Source organism: Prionailurus bengalensis, chromosome X (assembly GCF_016509475.1).
Source record: "Prionailurus bengalensis isolate Pbe53 chromosome X, Fcat_Pben_1.1_paternal_pri, whole genome shotgun sequence".
Taxonomy (NCBI): domain Eukaryota; kingdom Metazoa; phylum Chordata; class Mammalia; order Carnivora; family Felidae; genus Prionailurus; species Prionailurus bengalensis.
In genome coordinates, this window is record NC_057361.1 from 87,589,211 (window position 1) to 87,611,463 (window position 22,253).

The 22,253-nt window shown below is 35.5% G+C and overlaps 1 protein-coding gene across 1 annotated transcript in view; it reads left to right on the forward strand.

Moving 5' to 3' along the window:
* The window catches only part of RADX (RPA1 related single stranded DNA binding protein, X-linked), a 92,588-nt gene that overhangs the window by 68,462 nt on the left and 1,873 nt on the right, over window positions 1–22,253 (forward strand). Inside the window, exons 12-13 of the mRNA XM_043569836.1 lie at window positions 8,210–8,500; window positions 11,884–12,045. Of these exons, the coding sequence (XP_043425771.1) occupies window positions 8,210–8,500; window positions 11,884–12,045 (453 nt within the window). The remainder of the gene's footprint in view (window positions 1–8,209; window positions 8,501–11,883; window positions 12,046–22,253) is intronic.

Sequence of the window (22,253 nt, forward strand, 5' to 3'; positions counted from 1 at the left end):
GCTGGCTATTTTCACTGCATTTTATAAGATTTATGTTGTATTTTTGTTTTCATTCAAGGTATTTTATTTTATTTTATTTTTTATTTTTTTTAATGTTTATTTATTTTTGAGACAGAGAGAGATAGAGCATGAACGGGGTGGGTCAGAGAGAAAGGGAGACACAGAATCTGAAACAGGCTCCAGGCTCTGAGCTGTCAGCACAGAGCCCGACGCAAGGCTTGAACCCACGAACTGCGAGATCATGACCTGAGCTGAAGTCGGACACTTAGCCGACTGAGCCACCCAGGCACCCCTCAAGGTATTTTATAATTTCCCTTGTGATTTCTTCTTTGACCTATTAGTTACTTTAATAGTGTGTTTTTTAAAGAAATCCACATTTGATGCAGGTTTACTATGCAATTACTGCCCATTTTCAAGTCAGAGGTTAGAGCCATAATGGTGGGCAATGCGGACTGTGCACACAAACCACGCTTGCACGCATGCACACACACACACACGAGGGTATTGTTTGATTTCCACTTATTTGTGAATTCTCCAGTTTTCCTTCAATTATTAACTTCTAGTTTCATTCCGTTGTGTTCATAGAAGATACTTTCTATGTTGTAGTAAAGGAAATTTTGTGTGCTTGTGGTGGGAATGTAAATTGTACATTAATATGGTCTAATGACTTTTCCCAAAAATTTTTGAGGCTATTTCTTATGTGTGGTCCCTGAAATTTCTTTTACTTAGCATGTATTAAGCTATTTTTTGACATGGATTTCTTTGAATAACAGGAACTAAAATCTGAGATACTACCCCTTCCAGCCTTTGCAGATTGGCTCTATTTTCAGGCTCACCTTCAGTACTTAGCTAGACTTACACCAAGCCTAGGAATCAGCCCAAGGTGAAAATCTTACGGTCTTAGGTCTTTTCTGTGTATGCATCTCATCCTGAATGTGCACTTGGCTTTCTAAATTTCCCAAGATACAGGAATGATTTGGAATGCATCAGTTTCCCAATAAAACTTTGTCCCTGGCTTTTCCTCTCTGGCTTTAGGCAGTTTATGTCTCAGTGTAATCTTCTGCTCCAGGTATCTGGGAGTTGTTTGTCTAACTTCTAATGTTTCCCAGTAATGCCTGCTGCTTTTCCATCCTGGGTGAGTTCCAGATTAGGTGAAACAGAGACAGGAGTCTTGTATCAGTCCTTCAGAAAGCCTCAGACAAGTTAGAAAAGATCTACACAATAATTTGTGAATAACATCTGCTCTGCTCCCTCCAGAACCTTGGACCAGGGTCCCATGCTAGGAATGCAGGTTGTCTTCTTAAAGAATGCTACCCTGCTGGGGAGCGAGTGGGTAAAAGGCAAGAAAACAATGCCACAAAGCTTTCCTAATATTTTTAAGTGACCTCTTTCTTGATTCAGTATTCACTTTGTTGCTGTAAACATTTGATTGTTTTTGTAGATTTCTGACAAAGTCATTTCTGACAGTTTCTGCTTATTTTTAAATGTTTCGGGGTAGGGAATGGAAGCTTTGAGTTGCCTATTGTGCTCTTTTCCTCAACTCATAAAGTGTTCTTGTTTCTTGATATTGTTAGTGGCTGTTGATAACATGCTTAGGATCATTAATTTGTAAGGGGCTGCAAAACAGTCATACCCTAATTCTGTCATTCCTTCTTCATTTAGTAGCTGATACAGCTTTATAAGGAGGAACTTCTTTTAATTTATTATTTGGTTACTAAGATGTACAGTTCATTGAGAAAAGACAGGACACATGCTTGATTCTTTCTCTTTATCAATTTTCAAAATAATGAGATGGATCCCTAGAATTTTCCAAAGATCACCAATTAGATTTTGCCTTTGGTGTTTTAAATAATATGAACATGGATTTAAATATATGTGATGTTGATGGACATTTAGGCTCTTTCCATAATTTGACTATTGTTGAAAGTGCTGCTGTAAACATTGGGATACAGTTGCCCCTATGCATCAGCACTCCTGTATCCCTTGGGTAAATTCCTAGCAGTGCTATTGCTGGGTCATAGGGTAGATCTATTTTTAATTTTTTGAGGAACCTCCACACTGTTTTCCAGAGCGGCTGCACCAGTTTGTATTCCCACCAACAGCCATAAGAGACTCTTAAAAACTGAGAACAATCTGAGGGTTGATGGGGGGTGGGAGGGAGGGGAGGGTGGGTGATGGGTATTGAGGAGGGCACCTGTTGGGATGAGCACTGGGTGTTGTATGGAAACCAATTTGACAATAAATTTCATATAAACAAACAAACAAACAAACTCGATGTGTTTTTTCTTTTGCAGTTGCCATCCTTATTATTAGCCACACTGTCTCATCTTTGGCTAGTAGGAAACTCTTCAAATTTATTTATAAGTCCTTTGGATATGACTCTAATAGTTTGCAATAGCTTTTTTCTGTCTGATTTGACAAAGTATATCCATGCCAACTATGAACATTTTCTGCCCCAGACATGGAATCAGCTATTTCTCCACAGAGCTCTGGTATTTGAAGACTACACATTAGGCATTATGGGTGTTGACTGATACTGGTCTCATTATTATTTCTAGACCTTTACAGTAGACAGAACTAGAAAATGTACTCAACTCACTGGTTGGTTGCACAGTTAAGACAAAATATGTCATGATTTTGTTTTTATATTTTCAATTAAAATTCACAACTACAGAGTTTTGACATAGGAGATAAAGACAGAAGAGAGGTTTTTTTCCCACTGCAAAAATCCTGGCTCTGAAGACCCTGGAGATGATATAATCAGAATATTACATAGTAATTTGTTTGCTTTCACTCACCACATATAAGAACAGTTTCAGAATAATCACCTTAACCTTTCTATGAACAATATTGCTATAAACAGTTAAGGTTTGTTTGTTTGTTTGTTTTGCAGTGATTTTATCTTTTGAATATGCCCACAAAGGATATATGAATTATTATACTTTAAAATCACTGGTGATATTTATTTCTGTGTGGTTATACTACCAACTGGATAGATATATTTTAGGTTCATTTATTTTGATGCTTAAGGATTGCTTTCTTTAAACATTTAATTTTGTAAATTATTTTCATGGTTCAATAGTCAAATACACAAAAAAACATATAGTTAAAGAAGTTTAGTTTTTATTTTTGTTCCCTGCATCCTATTCCTTCTCGCCCACTGTAGGTAACTTTTTAATTGATTATACGATGTATTTTTCCATTGTTTGTTTTATAATATAAGCAGATATGTGTGTATTTCAAAGAGAGAAAGAGTCATGTTCCCCTTTCTTAGATAAAAAGTGGTACAACTACCTTTCAGAGTAATTTGACAATACCTAATTTATTAAAAATATATTATACCCTCTGACCTATGTGTTGGGTGCACAAGGAGACATGCTCTAAGATGTTTATTGGAGCTATTATAAATAATGTGACAGTGAAGATAAAAACATGTGTGTCTTTTCACATTAGTGTTTTGTATTATTTGGATAAATACTCAGAAGTGGAACAGCTAGATCTATATGGCAAATCTATTCTTAATTTAAAAAAAAAAAAAACTTCCACGCTGTTTTCCTAGCAGCTGCACCAATTTAAGTTCCCAACAACAGTGCATAAGGGTTCCCCTTCTCTCCACTTCCTCTCCAATAGTTATTTCTTGTCTTTTTGATAATAGCCATTCTAACAGGTGTGAGGTGATATTTTGTTCTGGTTTTTATATGCATTTCCCTAATAATTAGCAGTGGTGAACTTCTTTTCATATGCTTGTTGGCCATCTGTATGTCTTCTTTGGAAAAATGTCTATTCAGATCCTCTGCCCTTTCTTTAATCAGATTTTTTAAATTGTTGAGTAGTATGAGTTCTTTCTATATTTTGGATATTAATCCCTTATCAGATATATGCAAATATCTCCTCCCATTGAGTAGGTTGCCTTTTTGTTTTAATGATGGCTTCTTTTACCATGCAAACATTTTTTAGTATGATGTCCCATTTGTTTATTTTTGCTTTTGTTCTCCTTGCCTTTGGAGTCAGATCCAGAAACACCTCACTAAGACCAGTGTCTTAGTGCCTTAAGAGCTTACTGCCTATGTTTTCTTCTAGGAATTTTATGGTTTCAGGTCTACATTCAAATCTTTAATGCATTTTGAGTTAATTTTTGTGTATGGTTTAAGTTACTGATCTAGTTTCATCCTTTTGCATGTGGCTGTCCAGTTTTCTCAGCACCATTTGTTGAAATAGCTGTCCTTTGTCCTTTGTATGTTCTTGACTCCTTTACCATAAATTAATTGTCTGTATATAATTGTCTGTGTGGGTTTCTTTCTGGGCTCTCAGTTCCGTTCAGTTGATCTGTGTGTCTATTTTTGTGCCAAATACTGTTTTGATTACTATATAGCTTTGTAGTATAGTTTGAAATCTGGGAGTATGATACCTCCAGATTTGTTATTCTTTTTCTAAAGACTGTCCTGGCTTATTTCACTTAGCATAACACTCTCCAGTTCCATCCACGTTGCTACAAAGGGCCATATTTCATTCTTTCTCATTGCCATGTAGTACTCCATTGTGTATATAAACCACAATTTCTTTATCCATTCATTAGTTGATGGACATTTAGGCTCTTTCCATAATTTGGCTATTGTTGAGAGTGCTGCTATAAACATTGGGGTACAAGTGCCCCTATGCATCAGTACTCCTGAAATAAGCCATACAGAGAAAGACAGATACCATATGTTTTCACTCTTATGTGGATCCTGAAAAACTTAACAGAAACCCATGGGGGAGGGGAAGGAAAAAAAAAAAGAGGTTAGAGTGGGAGAGAGCCAAAGCATAAGAGACTCTTAAAAACTAAGAACAAACTGAGGGTTGATGGGGGGTGGGAGGGAGGGGAGGGTGGGGGATGGATATTGAGGAGGGCACCTTTTGGGATGAGCACTGGGTGTTGTATGGAAACCAATTTGGCAATAGATTTCATATATTGAAAAAAAAAATAAAGACTGTCCTGGCTATTCAGGATCTTTAGTGGATCCATACAAACCTTGGAATTACTTGTTCTAGTTCTATGGAAAATGCCATTAAAATTTTGATGGGGATTGCATGGAATCTGTAGATTGCTTTGGGTAGCATGGACATTTTAACAATATTAATTCTTCCAGTCTGTTAACACATAATATTTTTCCATTTGTTTGTATCATCTTCATTTTTTTCATCACTGTCTTATAGTTTTCAGTGTACAGGTCTTTTACCACCTTCATTAAATTTATTTTTAGGTATTTCATTCTTTTTGGTGCAATTGTGAATGTGATTACTTTCTTAATTTCTCTTTATGATAGTTGTTAGTGTATAGAAGAATATGATAGTTGTTAGTGTATAGAAGAAATACTACACATCTCTGTATATTGATTTTGTATCCTGCATCTTTACTGAATTTGTTTTTTAGCTCTAACAGGTTTTTTTAAGTGGAAACTTTGGGAATATATATATCATGTCATCTGCACATAGTGACAGTTTTACTTCTTTTCCAATTTGGATGCCTTTTTTTTCTTGGTTTATTGCTATGGTTAGGACTTACAATATTCTATTGAATAAAAGTGGTAAGAGAGGGCATCCTGGTCTTGTTCCTGATCTTATAGAAAATGCTTTTCAGTTTTTCACTGTTGAGTATGACAATAACAGTATTACTGAGATCACAAAATATTGCAGGTAGCTCTTACACACTTTTTTAAAAAGTCTATTTTATACTTGCTAGTGAGTGAAAAATACCCTGTTCTTTTCTAGCCATGTAGATCCTGCACCAAGGTGGAGTTAGTAGATGCAAGGGGGGAAGAGGCAAAGAAAATAGCTCCTCTCCCTCCCAAATGCTTCCATATACCCCTGCCCATCACTTTTATTTATGGAATGAGAAATGCTCAGAGTAGATTTTGTGAGGAAACAAAATCACCATGCCTATATCCATACATTTATAATGTGGTTGTTTTCTTATTTTTGTTTGTTTGTTTGTTTGTTTGCCTCACAACCAAAATGTGGTCTTTTCCTGAAATTTCTCCCCATTAAAACATGATTCTGTTCTCACCAGAAATTAGGGTAAAATGAATCATTAAAATAAGTTACAACATATAATCATACACACACACACAATTTAGCTAGGTAATTAACCTGTATCTTTGTTGTGCATTAGGCTTAAAAACATGTGTTTCATATGGTAATTTTAGTAGTATGCAAACTAAAAAGAATTCCAGTTCATAATTTTCCATCATATCTTTAGAAAAACCTGAACTATATCTCCTAATTATTGCCTTTGAAATCTTGCTTTTCACAACCAGTGACTGCCAATATCTCTTGTATTGAATTCATACCCATTTGTAATAATTGTGAACATATAATTGGAGTAGGTAGTTACAATCCCAAGTTACGATAAAAACAAAGTGGGACTTTTCAGAGGAATTTTTCAAATAAAAATTTGTATTTTACCAGTCCTTGATATCAACACTCAAAACAAGCATAGAAAATATTCTGACTTATTTCTGTCAGGGTCAGTTTTAGGATTTTTTTTCTGTAAAGCAGATGTAATTATTTAATTTTTAAAATTTGGAATAGCCTATAATTTGTTCTTTGCATGCTGTATTTTAGAACAAATAAGTCAGGAACGCTCGCTATATCTTGAATATTGTAATAGCTACTTACTGCTATTCTAATTATGTATTTGTATAAGTTTAGGGAAAGGAGATTTATTTTAGAAAATAAAAATATTAAGTCATTATACAGTTCTCAGTTTAGTCCTATTAACTGAATTTTCCTGTTGGCTTTGATTGATTCCTTTATTTTTCATGTGCAGTTAAATTTTTTATCCTTTTGTTATCAAGCATTATTATAGGAAGTTAAGTGTGTTCATCATCTGAATTTTGAAATAAAAAACTCTTTTGTAATATTGCAGTATTTTGAATTCTTGGTGAGTAAGTACATATTCAATTTCATCTTCTCTTACAACGCAGTCTAGTATTTTACCTCATAATAAATTTTTGGTAAGTCTCTGGCTAGGTTTAAAAAGCTTAAGAAAGTAGTCTGAGAATAGGGTATGTTTCAAAAGCAGAAATGATATATTTGCCACATTGAAATCTTTCTGTTAGAACCCCCTTCGGCCTCAGCAAGGTTTTTTATGCTAGAATAATAATGAACACCAAGGCATAGGCCACCTGCAAGGAAGCAATTCAGCAACCTTGGTAAACTCTGAAACCAAGTTGCTATCAGCTCGTCTGAGCTACCAGAACTGATAACAAGACAGTCTTGTTCCAGACCTTTTTTTTTTCTGATTCTGCCTTATGTCTTCAGGTCCCAGGGTGTATTATTCAATTAAAATTTTATTTTACCAAAGTCCTCAGCACAGTATCTGGAATATATATAAAAAGTGCCCAGTAATTATTTGCTGAATCAATGGATGTCATAATGTGTAGGGGAGAAATTATATTCTGCCTTAAAAATTAAATGTGTTAAATAAATTGTACATAAGTGATAAACTGACTTGATGATAGAAAACAAACAAGAATTTAAGGGGTCTTGTGGGTGATGGGCATTGAGGAGGGCACCCATTGGGATGAGCATTGGGTGTTGTGTGGAAACCAATTTGACAATAAATTTCATTAAAAAAAAAAATTGAAGGGGTCTGTCATCTGAGTTTAGTTCCCTCTTTGATTTCCATGTTATTTATATCTAAAAGGAGTATCATATATAATAAATTGTCTTCATGAAGCAGAGTTATATCCATGAAAAAGACTGCATTTTGTATTTGTTCAAGCTGCTTTTAGCAAAGATTAACAAAATTTTATTTTAAGCTTAAATTCCACCAATAGTGAGTGGTGGTCCCATATCTAACAGTTTTGAATTTGACTTAACTTGAATTTGTCACTGAATATAAAAGAAATATTTGTTTATTTAAGAGAGTTTAGAAAATACAGAAAAAGTATAAGGAAGGTAATTACAAATCTTCATAATCCAAGCAACAGAGAAAATAATTTCAGTGTTTAATATTTTGCAGTAAAAGTTTATTTTGAAAATGAATTTAGTTTTCACTGTAATAACAATTATCTCTTGGACATCCAATTTATATTTTATAAGTGGTTTGATTGTTAAAGTTGACTAAACTATTCCTCCTTAATCTGTGCTTTTTTGTACTGAACGACTTAATTTGTTTGATTTATAAATAAGGTCCATTGTGTCTGTCTCATTGTGTCTTTAACAGGTCGAGAAAGCACAAGCGCTGGTGTCCAAGGGAAAGCGAGAAAAACTATAAGCGATAGATGGGAAAGTCCTCTGTGGAGAGAGAAAAAGTTTGGCTTAATAGATCACTTGCATTATAGCTGTGTTCATCCTGAAAGTATTCCACGGAAATTTATTTTTGAGCAGAGAAAGTTTCTCACTGAGCAGTTTAATTCTCAGCCTGCAAAATACATACCACCAGAGGGAAGGCCTCCAAAACTTGAGGACTTTAAAAGCGCCCGAAGCCTTGGACATTTCGAAGTAACCATCCTAGGTAAGTCAAGTGCTATTTTCTTTGAAAATTATTAATTTAATATATTTTCAATATAGATGATACTATTTTGCTTTAAGAAATTATGCTCCCCCCTCCAAAAGAAATAATGTCCAAGGAACGCTCCTGCTTGGCTCAAACCAAAGGAATGGAGCACTGACTCTGGAATACATTAAGCTCTGTGGGCTTTTAAACATTGGCAAGTCCTAGGAAAGTATTTGGGCAGAAGAGAATGGGAACCAAGGGAACTTTCCTCACCCCTGACAACCTGACTACTTCTAAAACTGATTTTGTTCTTCTTTAGCCACCACTTTCTTGCTCATGTTTTCTGCCTCTTTCTTGGTGTATCTGAACTATTGAAAGGTAAAATGTAAGTTAAAGAAAAAAGGTACCAATCATACTAATCTAGAGAGGCTTCTATGAACAGAGATCTGTTTAGCCCCTGAAGAAAATAAAATTCTCAACTAACTCAGGTTGTAACAGAAAGAACCTACTTAAAAAACTTCCCTGGTCTGTAAGGGAAAATAAACTGATTTTTCTCAGGCAGTTCAAAACTGAGAAGTAGCTATAAAACTTACAGAAATTTAAAAGGCAACACTTTTTTTTTTAAGAGAACAAACTGATGGTTACCACAGAGAAGGTGGGTGAGGGGAATGGATTAAATAGGTAACAGGGATTAAGGAGGACATTTGTTTTGATGAGCACTGAGTGTTGTACAGAAGTGTCAAATCGCTATGTTATACCCCTGAAACTGGTATTACACTGTATGTTCACTAACTTGAATTTATATAAAAACTTTTTAAAAAGTCAACACATTCTTAAAGTTACATTTAATTTTACATTTGTTTCCAATGAATGAAAAATGTACACACAAAAAAAATTCCTAAATAAAATCTTAGCCAAAATAAGCTATTCTCATAGTTAACAACAAAAAAATTTATTTGTATTTGTATCTTAAGGGAAGGTCATGTTACCTTAAAATAAAAGAATGAGGAAAAGTCATTAGTAAATTAATGGCTGAAAGAAAATTCATTTCAAAGATTTTTGTATCTACAGCACTGGAATGCATTACCTTGACCTTTATCAAGATTCTTCCTCCTTTTTACTCTCTCCCACTCTCTCTTCTCTGCCTCCTCACACATAAGTATGTGCATACATGTGATTGTGCATGTGTGAATAATTTATGAAAAGTAATGAATTTCCACTGACTCTGTTAGACATGTCAGACCTAAGTTTCAAACTTTTTTTTTTTTTACTAGACTGCGTTACTTGGTCTCTTTGTATCACTTAAAAGCAAGAATCAAATGTGAAGAGGGCAAATTTGTCATTCTGCCCAATCATCTCTAATCTATATTAGAATTATGCTGTTTTATATCCTACCCATTTTCATGCTGTTTTATATCCTACCTGTTTTCAAGGACTTAAGGTGGTTTACAGGGATAAAATACAAGGAAAAATAAGCCACAGATGGATAAAACAAAACAATGTTTAAAAGGAAACAGAAAAAGTATGTTTTATTAGGTACTTGCAAACAACTAAATTAGCATTTGGCAGTAATTTTTTTGTGAGCTTTCTGGAAAGAAGAAATAAAGGGGATTCCTGATGAGGTATTTAATTTTAAAGTTAAAAGAAGTTTGGATATCATTTAGTCCTACCCCCTGGCTAGATAGAACCCAGGCCATGATTAGAAATCATGTCTCCTGAGTCTCTAAACGTATCTTATATTTCAGAGAAAACAAACACTCATATATAGGAAGCCTGTTATTTTTTTCCTCTATCAAAACTCAAGTCTGAATTTACCATATGAAGTTCTTGTGTAAATAGCACAGAATAACAAATGGATGGATATTTGCAGCTATAGTTTTCCTTTTTAAAATGTGGAATTGCTCTTCAGATAATTGAGTCTTACGTCAACCTTATAATATATAATCAGTATAATAGTCAAATCTTAGTAAGACATTTCTGTAAAGGAGTATATTTTCGCCTTAATTATTACATAATCCAAGAATTTAGCTCTCTAATGGTTTAACTTAATACAGAAATGAAATCCAGAGAACTAATATAAATGATAGTGATTCACTGATTCTTATGGAATCTTGGTAGGAGGGGGTAACCTATCAAAATCATCTGAGGGGAGACCTTACCACACTCCTTAAAATTCTGGCATACTCCAGAGAAGCAGCCCATCCAGTCTCCCTTACCTACCTAAGGGAGACTCACAGCTACACTAGAGCCAATGACAACAGTGTATCCAGCTTGTGAAGTATGCAACAGTGGAATTAAGATTGAGAAATACTACTCTCCTAATAGCACTGGAAGTATACATATTCCCAGATTTTGGTTAAAATAACTGGTGAATATCAGATGTGAAGGTGGTGAATTGATTATACCTTTTGTAAAAGTATGAAACCAAAGTTGTGTTATGAGACCAAATAGCCTGTCCATTTTAAGCATGGCATGAGCAATGGACTCAGAAGAGAGGATTACATCTCTTAATTACTGTACTATTTGTTAAAAGATAAGATCCTAAAACCAAAAGATAACCTTAAGTGTGTTCTGTACAAGGGAATAAATTTGTCCTGTAAAGGGCCAAGTAGTAAATGTTTGAGGCTTTGCAGGTCATACAGCATCTGTCTGAACTACTTAGTTCTGCTGTTTTAGTGTGAAAGCAGCCATAGACAATATATAAATGAATGTGCATGCTCTTTGGGGATAAATATTTATAGACACTGAAATTTGAATTGCATATAATTTTCACGTATCACAAAATATTCTGTTGATTTTTTTCAACCATTTAAGATTAAAAACAAAACATTCTGAGCTCATGGGTTGTACAAAGCCTAGTGCAAGCAAGATTTGACCCCCCAGGTTATAATTTGCTGACCCCTGTTCTAGACCTCTGTGAGTAATTGAAGTTTGTAATGTATAATTGAGGACACATGGGACCCTGTCACTACCATCCTGGCTTTGTTTGAGTCATACATCCCTAAGTCCAAATGGCAATAAGGGAACCAGTAGTTACCTCTGAATTGTTCTATCCTGTAATGGCCCCTCACATAATAACCAAGAAAGTGTTCTACATGTCTTTATTTATGTGACCAGGCCATCCTCTGGATATTAAAATTGTAACCTCCTATCAGTAGGTAAAACATTTTGGATAGTTATTTTCAGCAGTGGTGATAAACTGCACTGAAGTGTCTTCTCTTTCAACCAGTAGCATGTATTTGTAAAGTTTTGCACAGCAAAGGGTTTAGTTCCTAGATTTGAAATCATGCTTTTATAGGTGTGAAGCTGTTTGGCACATGTCAGGATCAAACCAGCAAACCTGGCCTCATTAGCTTCATGTATTAACCCACTTTTAACAAACTGTGGTTTTTCTATAACAGGACTGAACCATGAGATAGCAATCGATGTTGCATTCCTGCCCATGTATTCTCCAGAAGATCTCCGTACATCTCAAATCGATACATTACTAACCTGCATGAACTACAGCTGTGTGTATCCGCAGGAAACACCTGGCAATGACAGACTGCCAAGAGCACTTGCAGGTAAGAGCATTTCAGTATTCCTTTCACCCCAAAAACAAAATTAGTATTGTAAACAGTTCCAATCTTAAGATGTTACCATGTAACCAGTTACAGCCTTAACATTTAATATAGTTTAAAGGGTTATTTGGCAAAGGTACCCCAAGACTTATATATGAGAGTATTTTTTTTATTTTTTTAAATTTTTTTAATGTTTTTTTATTTTTGAGAGAGAGAGAGCAAGAGCACGAGCAGGGTAGGGGCAGAAAGAGAGAGGGACACACAGAATCCAAAGCAGGCTTCAGGCTCTGAGCTGTCAGCACAGAGCCCAACGCGGGGCTAGAACTCATGAACACAAGATCATGACCTGAGCCAAAGTTGAACGCTTAACCGTTCAACTGGGTGACTGTCAACTGGGTGACTGAGCCACCCAGATTCCCCATATTTTTTAAATTTTTTTTAATGTTTATTCATTTTTGAGAGAGAGAGAGAGTCAGAACATGAGCAGAGGAGGGGCAGAGAGAGACACACAGAATCTGAAGCAGGATCCAGGCACCAAACTATCAGCACAGAGCCTGATGTAGGGCTCGAACTCACAGACCACGAGATCATGACCTGAGCCGACGTTGAACACTTAACTGACTGAGCCACCCAGGAGCCCCAAGAATATATTTTTAAATAAAATTATATAAATTAATGGTTTTTATTCCAGGCATACATTAAGAATTTTCTCTTATACTAGATTTCTAAATGTAAGTGTTCATTAGATTTAAGTGGTATGCACATGGAGCAGTACAAATTCAGCTCTTATTTTAACTCAGGTGAGATGATTTGTCCTTTCACCTTACAATTGCCTGAAATTTTAATACCTCCATAGCATAATATAGTGTGGTTGTTTTTTTCTTATAAATGTTTAGTTATTCATGTGCTATGCAATAGATTCCTTGAGGACTGCTAGGAGCTTATGTAATCCCAATAGTGAAACCCTTCAACCAACCAATTGTTTAGGCTGCTACATAACAAACAACTTTAAATTACTTCTCTATTCCTGTGAAATTATGTGTCCAGTATAATTATCTACTTCCTGTTGTCATTTGTACTTCCTAAGCATGTAGTAAAGTTGCTAGCAGTTTTCACTGAGCTTATAAGGATATTACATTTAAAAGAGCTTCTAAGACAGCCATTATTATCTGGGGATTTTGCAGTGGGTCTTTGTAAGCTGATGAAACTCTTGAGTGTATATTGTTTTTCAACAAGTCTTATGAGCTATGCCTTTTGATGAAGTAACTCTTGGCAATAATGGTTACTGCAAACTGAGCTTGAATATCTGATTTGACAAGAGTCTTATTTTTTTTTCAGTTCATTTTTAGAAATAGTTTATTAGTTGACTTGCTGTATTACTTCCTACAATGCAGCTCTTTAGATTTCCAGAAATTCCAGATTTCTTAATTAGTGCCCTAATACATGGTTTAAATATTTATATACTCATTTTCTTACTTCATACAACATCTACTTCCATTAAATTTCTTCTGCTGTATGTATGTTATTATTGGCATGAAATATCAAGGCAAAATTCTCAGCTACTTACTAGTTGCTAGTGCCAGTTTTTCTCCAGAAGTTACTAACATGGTCAAATGAAAAAACCTGGTACCCTTCTGCCAAAGCAGTTAATACTTGAGACATGAAGGGCAAGAAAATCAAAAGCAATCTAACTAAAAAAAATGAAAAATAAAAAAATGGGGCACCTGGGTGGCTCAGTTGGTTAAGTGTCCAACTCTTGATATCGGCTAGGTCGTGATCTCACAGTTTGTGAGTTCAAGCCCTGTGTCGGGTCTGTGCCAACAGCACAGAGCTTGCTTGGAATTCTGTCTCTCCCACTTTCTCTCTGCCCCTCTCATGCTCTCTCTCTCAAAAAATAAATTAAAAATAAAAAATAGAATTTTGATATTTAAAAGAAAAGCAATCTGATTTGTTTCAAGTAGAAGATGTCATGTTTTTCATGACAATGAATTATTAATAATAATAGTATCCATTTAGCTCTGTGCCAAGCATTGTGCCTGGGCATTTTACATAAGTTACAAATAATCCTACTAAGAGCCTTGAAAGGTAAACATTATTATCCCCTATTTATAGATGGCTAGAATGAAAAACAGAGAGATTCACCAGCATGGGTAACAGCTATCATTTCAGCTCAGATCTGTCAGATTCAAAATATTTTCGTTCTTTCCATAACTCCAAACTGAAAGATAAAAATAAGTACAGAATAATGAAATGCTAATAGTATAACATTTGTATCACCTTTTAAACATTTCTATAGCCTGTTTTCTTTTTTACTATACAAGCTATATATGATCACAATTCAAAAATTCAAACAGCACACAAAGTTATAGGGTAAAAGTGAAAGTTCTCCTCCCTGCCTAGGCAGGCCCATCTCCTGCTGCCAACTCACTCATCTCCTCTCTAGAGATAATCAGTATTCTTTGAATTCTTTAAAATATTATTTTTGCATATAACAGTATATATTTCTCCCACCCCACACTTTTTTTAAAGTCAGTATAGCTAGCAGAGTGTTCTATGAGTTTCAGGTGTACAATATAGTGATTCAACTATCCCATACATCACCTGGTGCTCCTCATGACAAGTTCACTCATTAATCTCCCATCACCTATTTCACCCATCCCCCCAACCACTTCCCCTCTGGTAACCATCATTTTGTTCTTTGTAGTTAAAAGAGTCTGTTTCTTGGCTTGTCTCTTTTTTTCCTTTGCTCCTTTGCTTTGGTTCTTAAATTCCACGTATGAGTGGAATCGTATGATATTTGTCTTTCTCTGACTGATTTATTTCACTTAGCATTTTACTCTCTAGCTCCATCCATGTCGTTGCACATGGCAAGATTTCATTCTTTTTTTACAACTCAGTAATATTCCATTGTACATATATACCACATCTTTATCCATTCATCTATCCATGGACACTTGGGCTGCTTCCATAATTTGGCTAGTGTAAATAATGCTGCAGTAAACATAGGAGTACATATATCCCTTTGAATTAATGTTTTTCAATTTTTTGTGTAAATACCCAGTAGTGCAATTACTGGATCATAGGGTAGATCTATTTTTAACTTTTTGGGGAACCTCCATACTGTTTTCCAGAGTGGCTGCACCAGTTTGCATTCCCACCAACAGTACAAAAGGATTCTTTTTCTCCACATTCTTACCAACACCTGTTGTTTCTTGTGTTGTTGATTTTAGCCATTCTGACAGATGTAAGGTGATATCTCATTGTACTTTTGATTTGCATTTCCCTGATGATGAGTGATGGTAAGCATCTTTTCATGTGTCTGTTGGCCATCTATAGGTATTCTTTGGAGAAACGTCAATTCATGTCCTCTGTACATTTTTTATTGGATTATTTGAGTTTTGGCTGTCGAGTTTTATACGTTCTTTATATATTTTGGATACTAACCCTTTATTGGATATGTCATTTGCAAATGTCTTTTCCCCATTCAGTAGATTGCTTTTTTGGTTTTGTTGTTTCCTTTGTTGTGTGTAAACTTTCTATTTTAATGTAGTTCCAGTAGTTTATTTTTGCTTTCATTTCCCTTGCCACAAGAGACATATCTAGAAATATGTTGCTATGGCCCATGTCAGGACATTACTACCTGAGCTCTCTTCTAGGATTTTTATGATTTCAGGTCTCCCATTTAGGCCTTAATCTATATTGAGTTTATTTGTGTGTATGGTATAAGAAAGTGGTCCAAGCTCATTCTTTTGCATGTAGCTGTCCAGTTTTCCCAGCACCATTTGTTTAAGACATTGTCTCTATCTCATTGGATATTCTTTCCTGTTTTGTCAAAGATTAATTGACCATATAGTTGTGGGTTCATTTCTGGGTTTTCTGTTCTGTTCTGTTGATCCGTGTGTCTGTTTTTGTGCCAGTACCATACTGTGTTGAATACTACATCTTTGCGATATAACTTGAAGTCTGGAATTGTGATGCCTCCAGCTTTGCTTTCCTTTTCCAAAATTGCTTTGGCTGTTCTGGATCTTTTGCAGTTCCATATAAATTTTAGGATTCTTTCATCTAGTTTTGTGAAAAATTCTGTTGGTGTTTTGGTAGAGATTGCATTAAATGTGTAGATTACTTTGGGTAGTATAAACATTTTAACAGTATTCTTCTAATCCATGAGCATGGAATGTCTTTCCATTTCTTTGTGTTGGCTTCAATTTCTTTTATCAGTGTTCTATAGTTTTCAGAGTACAGGTCTTTCACCTCTTTGGTTAGGTTTATTCCTAGGTATCATTATTATTTTGGGTGTAATTGTAATGAGATTGTCTTCTTAATTTCTCTTTCTGCTGCTTTCATTATTACTGTATAGAAATGCAACAGATTTCTGCACACTGATTTTGTATCCTGAGATTCATTTATCAGTTATAGTAGGTTTTCTACGTATAGTATCATGTCATCTGCAAATACCGAATGTTTTACTTCCTCCTTACCAATTTGGTTACCTTTCATTTCTTTTTGTTGTCTGATTACTGTGGGTAGAACTTCTAGTACTATGTTGAATAGAAGTGGTGAGGGTGGACATCCTTCTCTTGTTTCTGACCTTAGGGGAAAAGCTCTCAGTTTTTTCCTCATTAAGGATTATGTTAGCTGTGGGTTTTTCATATATGGCATTTATGTTGAGGTTCCTTCTAAACCTACTTTGTTGAGAGTTTTTTTAAATCATGAATGGATGTTGTGCTTCGTCAAATGCTTTTTCTGTGTCTGTTGAAATGGTCATATGGTTCTTGCCCTTTCTCTTATTGATGTGATGCATCACGTTGATTGATTTGCAAATGTTGAACCACCCTTGCATCCCAGGAATAAATCTCACTTGATCACCCACACACACAGTCTTAAGGAAATACACACAAATGGAATTATAGTAAACATATAGTTCCATAACCACCTTTTTCCTCTTGACAATATATCTTGGATATCTTTCATATTTAGTATATAGAGAGATACTTCATTCATTTTAATACCTATAAATACATCACTGCGTGGATGTACCAAAATTTACTTAATCCCCTAGTGATGAACATTGAGATTGTTTCCAAATATTTTGGCTCTTAGCAAAGAGTACTGCAGTGAGTATCTATCTTTCTGTGTGTATGTATATATAATCTTTGTGTACTTACATACATATCTGTAAGATGAATTCTTGGAAGAGAAATCACTGACTCAAAAGATGTAGGCATTAAAATTTTTGTAGATATTGTCATCCAAAAAGTTTATGCCAATTTACACTTTTACCAAAGGCAAGAGTGCCACTTTACTCACACCCTTAGAAATGCTAGGTATTATTGTTCTTGTTAGTCTTTGGCAGACTGATGGCAAAAAGTTATTATTATCATTGTTTTCATTTGCTTATTTCTAAGCTTGAATATCTTCATAATGTTTGTCAGTTATATTTCTTCTTTCTATGAATTTTGTATGCTAGTTTTATTTTTCCATTTGTCTGTGAGTGTTCTTTTTCTTATTAATTTGTAGGTTTTCTTTGTATATTAGAGTTAACCCTTTATTGTGTGTTGCAAATAATTTTACACATTTTGACTAAATTTGTTCAGTGGGAGGATTCTTTTGGTATTTTAAGTAATTTTATTTTTATATACTCAAATATATCAATCTTTTATTTTTGTGACTGCTGGTTTTATGTCATACTCAGAAAGGCATTACTTAGTCCAAGATTATTTTTTTAATTCACTGTGGGTTTTGGTACTTTTATAATTTCATTTTTGTACTCATATAATCTTTATTATGGCAAAATTTACATAAAATTTACCACTTTAACCATTTTTTAATTGTACAATTCAGTGACATTAAGTACACTGACAGTGTTGTGCAATCATCATCATTATCCATTTTTAGAAGTTTTTTATCATCCCAAACAGAAATTATGATACCATTAAATAGTAACTCTTCATTGCCCCCCTCTCCCCAGCCCTTGGTAACCTCTATTTTACTTTCTGTCTCTATGAATTTGCCTATTCTAGGTGCCTCATATAAGTGGAATCATATAGTCTTTGCGAGTCTGACCTATGTCACTTGGTCATCCATGTTGTAATATACAGAATGTAATATCCATGTGTGTAATATCAGAATTTCATTCCTTTTTATAGCTGAAGAATACTTCATTGTGTCTATATACCACATTTTGTTTATCCATTCATCTATTGATGGACATTTGGGTTGTTTCTACCTCTCGGCTATTATGAATAATTATTGTGAATAATTCTGCTATGGATATTGGTGTATAAGTATCTGAATCCCTGCTTTGAGTTCTTTTAGGAACATATTTAGGATTGGAATTGCTGAGTCATATGGTAATTCTGTATTTAACTTTTTGAGGAACCACCAAACCATTTTCCACACCAGCTGCACGATTTTACATTCCCACCAGCAATGCATACAGATCCCAATTTCTCTACATCCTCACCAATATTTGTTATTTTCTGTTTTTTTTTTATTTTTTTATGTGTTTTTTTTTTTGAGAGAGAGAGAAAACACATGCGTGGGAGGGGGAGAAAGAGAGAGAGAGGGAGGGAAACAGGATCCAAAGTGGGCTCTGCACTGACAGCAGAGAGCCTAATGCAGGGCTCAAACCCACACACTGTGAGATCATGAGCTGAAGTCAGATGCCCCTGTTTTTTGTTTTGTTTTGTTTTTTAATAACAGCCATCCTAAAGTGGTGTCTCATTTTGGTTCTGATTTGCATTTCTCTAATTATGAATGATGTTGGGCATATTTTAATAATATGCTCAGTGGCCATATCTTCTTTGGAGAAGTGTATATTCAAGTCCTTTGACCATTTTGAATTGGGTTGTTTAGGGTTTTGTTGTTAATATGTCTTCATTTTTATAGTTTAAAATTTTAAACCATTTGGAATTTATTTTGGTATGGAAAATGAAATAATGGACCTAGCTTTATTTTTTCCAAGTAATTAGCTCTATTTCCCAAATCATGTGTTTAATAATGCTTACTGCTATAATGTCCTAATTGGTATCATCTTTAACTATGAGCTACAAGGATATGTGTGTGTGTGTGTGTGTGTGTGTGTGTGTGTGTTAAAGCTCTTGCATATCGTGTTTCTGAAATGTTTATCAATGGAGAAGTTAATTCAATGCTTTCAAATAGGAAGAAAGTGTGTATGTAATGCACATAAACATTTCATATATATATGCACATACATACACACCTTCTTCCTATTTGAAAGCATGAGTTAACTTCTCCATCGATAAACATTTCAGAAACACGATATGGAAGAGCTTTAACACATGTAAAAATACCAATTTTATTATTCCCTATGTAATCAGGGTTTCCCATATTATTTTTACAGGCAAGAATACTGTACTGTATTACAAGATAGGTTAGGTGGTTTTGCAGTTACAAAGCCACTTCAAAGTCTCTGTGACTTAACACAATAAATGTTTGTTTCTTGCTCAAGTTGAGTCTGATGCAATCAGACATTAGCTTTCTTCTCAGCAGTGATTCATGAATCCAGTCTGCTTACATCTTGTTGCAGCTTCAGCAGGAACAAGTAGCTTCTAGGGTTGTCTAGGCAGAGGAAGGAAGAGATGAAGGAGACACTAGCTTTTAATTACATTGGAGTGGAAGTGACATATCATTTCTACTCACATTCTCATTTCCCAGAGCTTACCTACATGATCCCATCCTAGCAACAAGAGATGCCAGGACACTTTGTCTTCCCACGTGATCACCCATAAGAAAACAGAGTGAACACTCCACTGCCTTTTTCTCACTTTTTTGTATTTGTGACATTTCTAAAAGTGTACAATTTTTGTAAACAGTACTAACAATTTAAAGTGAAATTTAGAAAAACTCATTTTTTAGGTAAAAATCTGTAGTCCTTTTAAAAGAATCTCTATGTGATGTAAATAATAACATCCTCATTTCATACTAGGTTTTCTTAAGTAGAGACTGATTGTTGATGATAATTTGAGTGCTTGCTGTGCATCAACCACCATCCTAAGTGCTTTACAGTCTATTTAATCCTCACAACATTCTGATGTAGTACCAGATGAACAGATTGAGAGGTTGTCATTTGCTCAAAGTATTAACACAAGTAGGCAGAGCTCCTCACCTAAACAGTAGATTTACTTAGACTTCATGTTTCAGGCACTCTGTAAGTCATTATTTATAAAGGTCAATATATGATAACAACTAGAATTATTAGGGTTTGGGTTGTTTCTGTTGGCATCAAATCTTGACATCTCAAAATCTTTCCAAAGCATCTAGGTTAAAGTCCATCCCCTTCAAAGAAGAAGAAAGTTATACAGTAGCAGCAGTTGTTATTATACTCATTGTGCATTAGTGAACTTGCACAGTTTTAAATCATTCATCAGATTTTGTGACATGTCTAGCAGAGGTGGCTTTAATTGTGAAGCTCATGGGGCACCTGGGTTGCTCAATCGGTTAAGCATCTGACTTCGGCTCAGGTCATGATCTCACTGTTCATGAGTTTGAGCCCCGCATCGGGGTCTGTACTAACAGCTTGGAGCCTGCTTCAGATTCTGTGTCTCCCTCTCTCTGCCCCTCCCCCACTCACATTTTCTCCCTCTCCCTCTCCCTCTCCCTCTCCCTTCCTCCCTCCTTCTCAAAAATAAACATTAAAAAAATTAATTGTGAAGCTCTTAAAGCCTAGGCTTGAAAAGCCCTCACTTGCTCTGGTACTCTTTTGTATTTTATATTATTTTTCATAAACAGCATGCCCTTCAGGTCCCACAAAACCTAGATCCAACACTGGCTTTTAGGCACAGGTGTTTTTTTTTTAATGTTTATTTATTTTGAGAGAGTGTGCGTGTGCGCATGAATAGGGTAGGGGCATGAGAGAAAGGGAAAGAGAATCCCAAGCAGGCTCCACTCCCATCAACACAGAGCCCAACACAAGGCTGGATCTCAGGGACCTGTGAGATCATGACCTGAGCCGAAACCAAGAGTCGGGTGCTTAACCTACTGAGCCACACAGGTGCCCTGAGGCACAATTTCAGAGATGTAACCCTAGTATACAAAGGTTAAGATCACATGCCTCAAAGCCAGACTGTGTACATTAGAATCACCATGTGACTTTGCTTAAGTTACTTAACCTCTAAATGATTTCATTTTTTCATATTTAAAATCAAGTCTTTATCTAGCCACTGAAGTCTGTGATCCATTAGCTTAGTAGCTGTCAGATAGTGTTTTGAAAGAGTTTCCTTAAACACCTGGAAGAGAGAAAGGAAACCAAGGAAAAAATTATCTCCAGTTTTTGCAGTTGGATCTGTGTCACGGCACCCCTTCAGTGCTTACCCAGGCTGTTTACAACTCTGTCTTAGCTTTCGCTTCCTGCTGTGCGGAGCCTGATGATCAGCCAGAGGTGAACAATTAGAGTTTTTATCAGGTCTTTTCTGAGCATGTGTCCAGCACTGAGTGTACATATAGCCTTCTTGATGCCCCAGTGTATACAGAAGCTTTTAAAAGCCCTTATTTCCCCCACATATCTTTTCCCCAACCCCTTCCTCCCCAGCTTTTTTAGTCTGGCTAATGTTTTTGTCTTAATGTGTTTTCAACAAAAGCCACTGGGGAAGCTACCCCAGTCATGGGAATGCTCCAAATCAGATGAAATGAAAGCAAGCCCTCATGTCTCCTTGAGCGAGCTGCCTTACAGGGCAAAACACACAACTACATCTTTGAGAATAAGTTCTGCATCGCACTATCTGGTACTAGCAGCCAGCACCAGGCGTGCCAGCTGCCATCTTCATGGCTGCTGCTGATACAGGTAGTAGGTGGGCAACGTAAAGTACCGCAGCACATTCTTACCACAGTGCAGCAGCTCTTTCTTTATTAATCCTTCCCCCATCATTTTAAGTTTGTGTATAGATTCCAGAGTTCTGCAGAAGTTGATCTGAGAGTTTTTGCCAGCCTGTGAGTTGCTTTAGTTGAGGGACCCAGCCCTGAAATTGCCTACTCTGCCATTTATAGCAGTGTCACTCACCTGACCCATTTTTGATAAAGCTTCTTGAGAGTATCCAATGCTAAGTGTTAGTCAATAAAGCTACTTCAAAGGAAATATACCTTATTATTTTTTTAATAAGCTAAGTTTCAAACCAGATCTCTTTTATTTTTTTAAGTTTATTTATTTCAAGAGAGAGAGCAAGTGAGGTAGGGGCAGAGGGAGAGAATCCCAA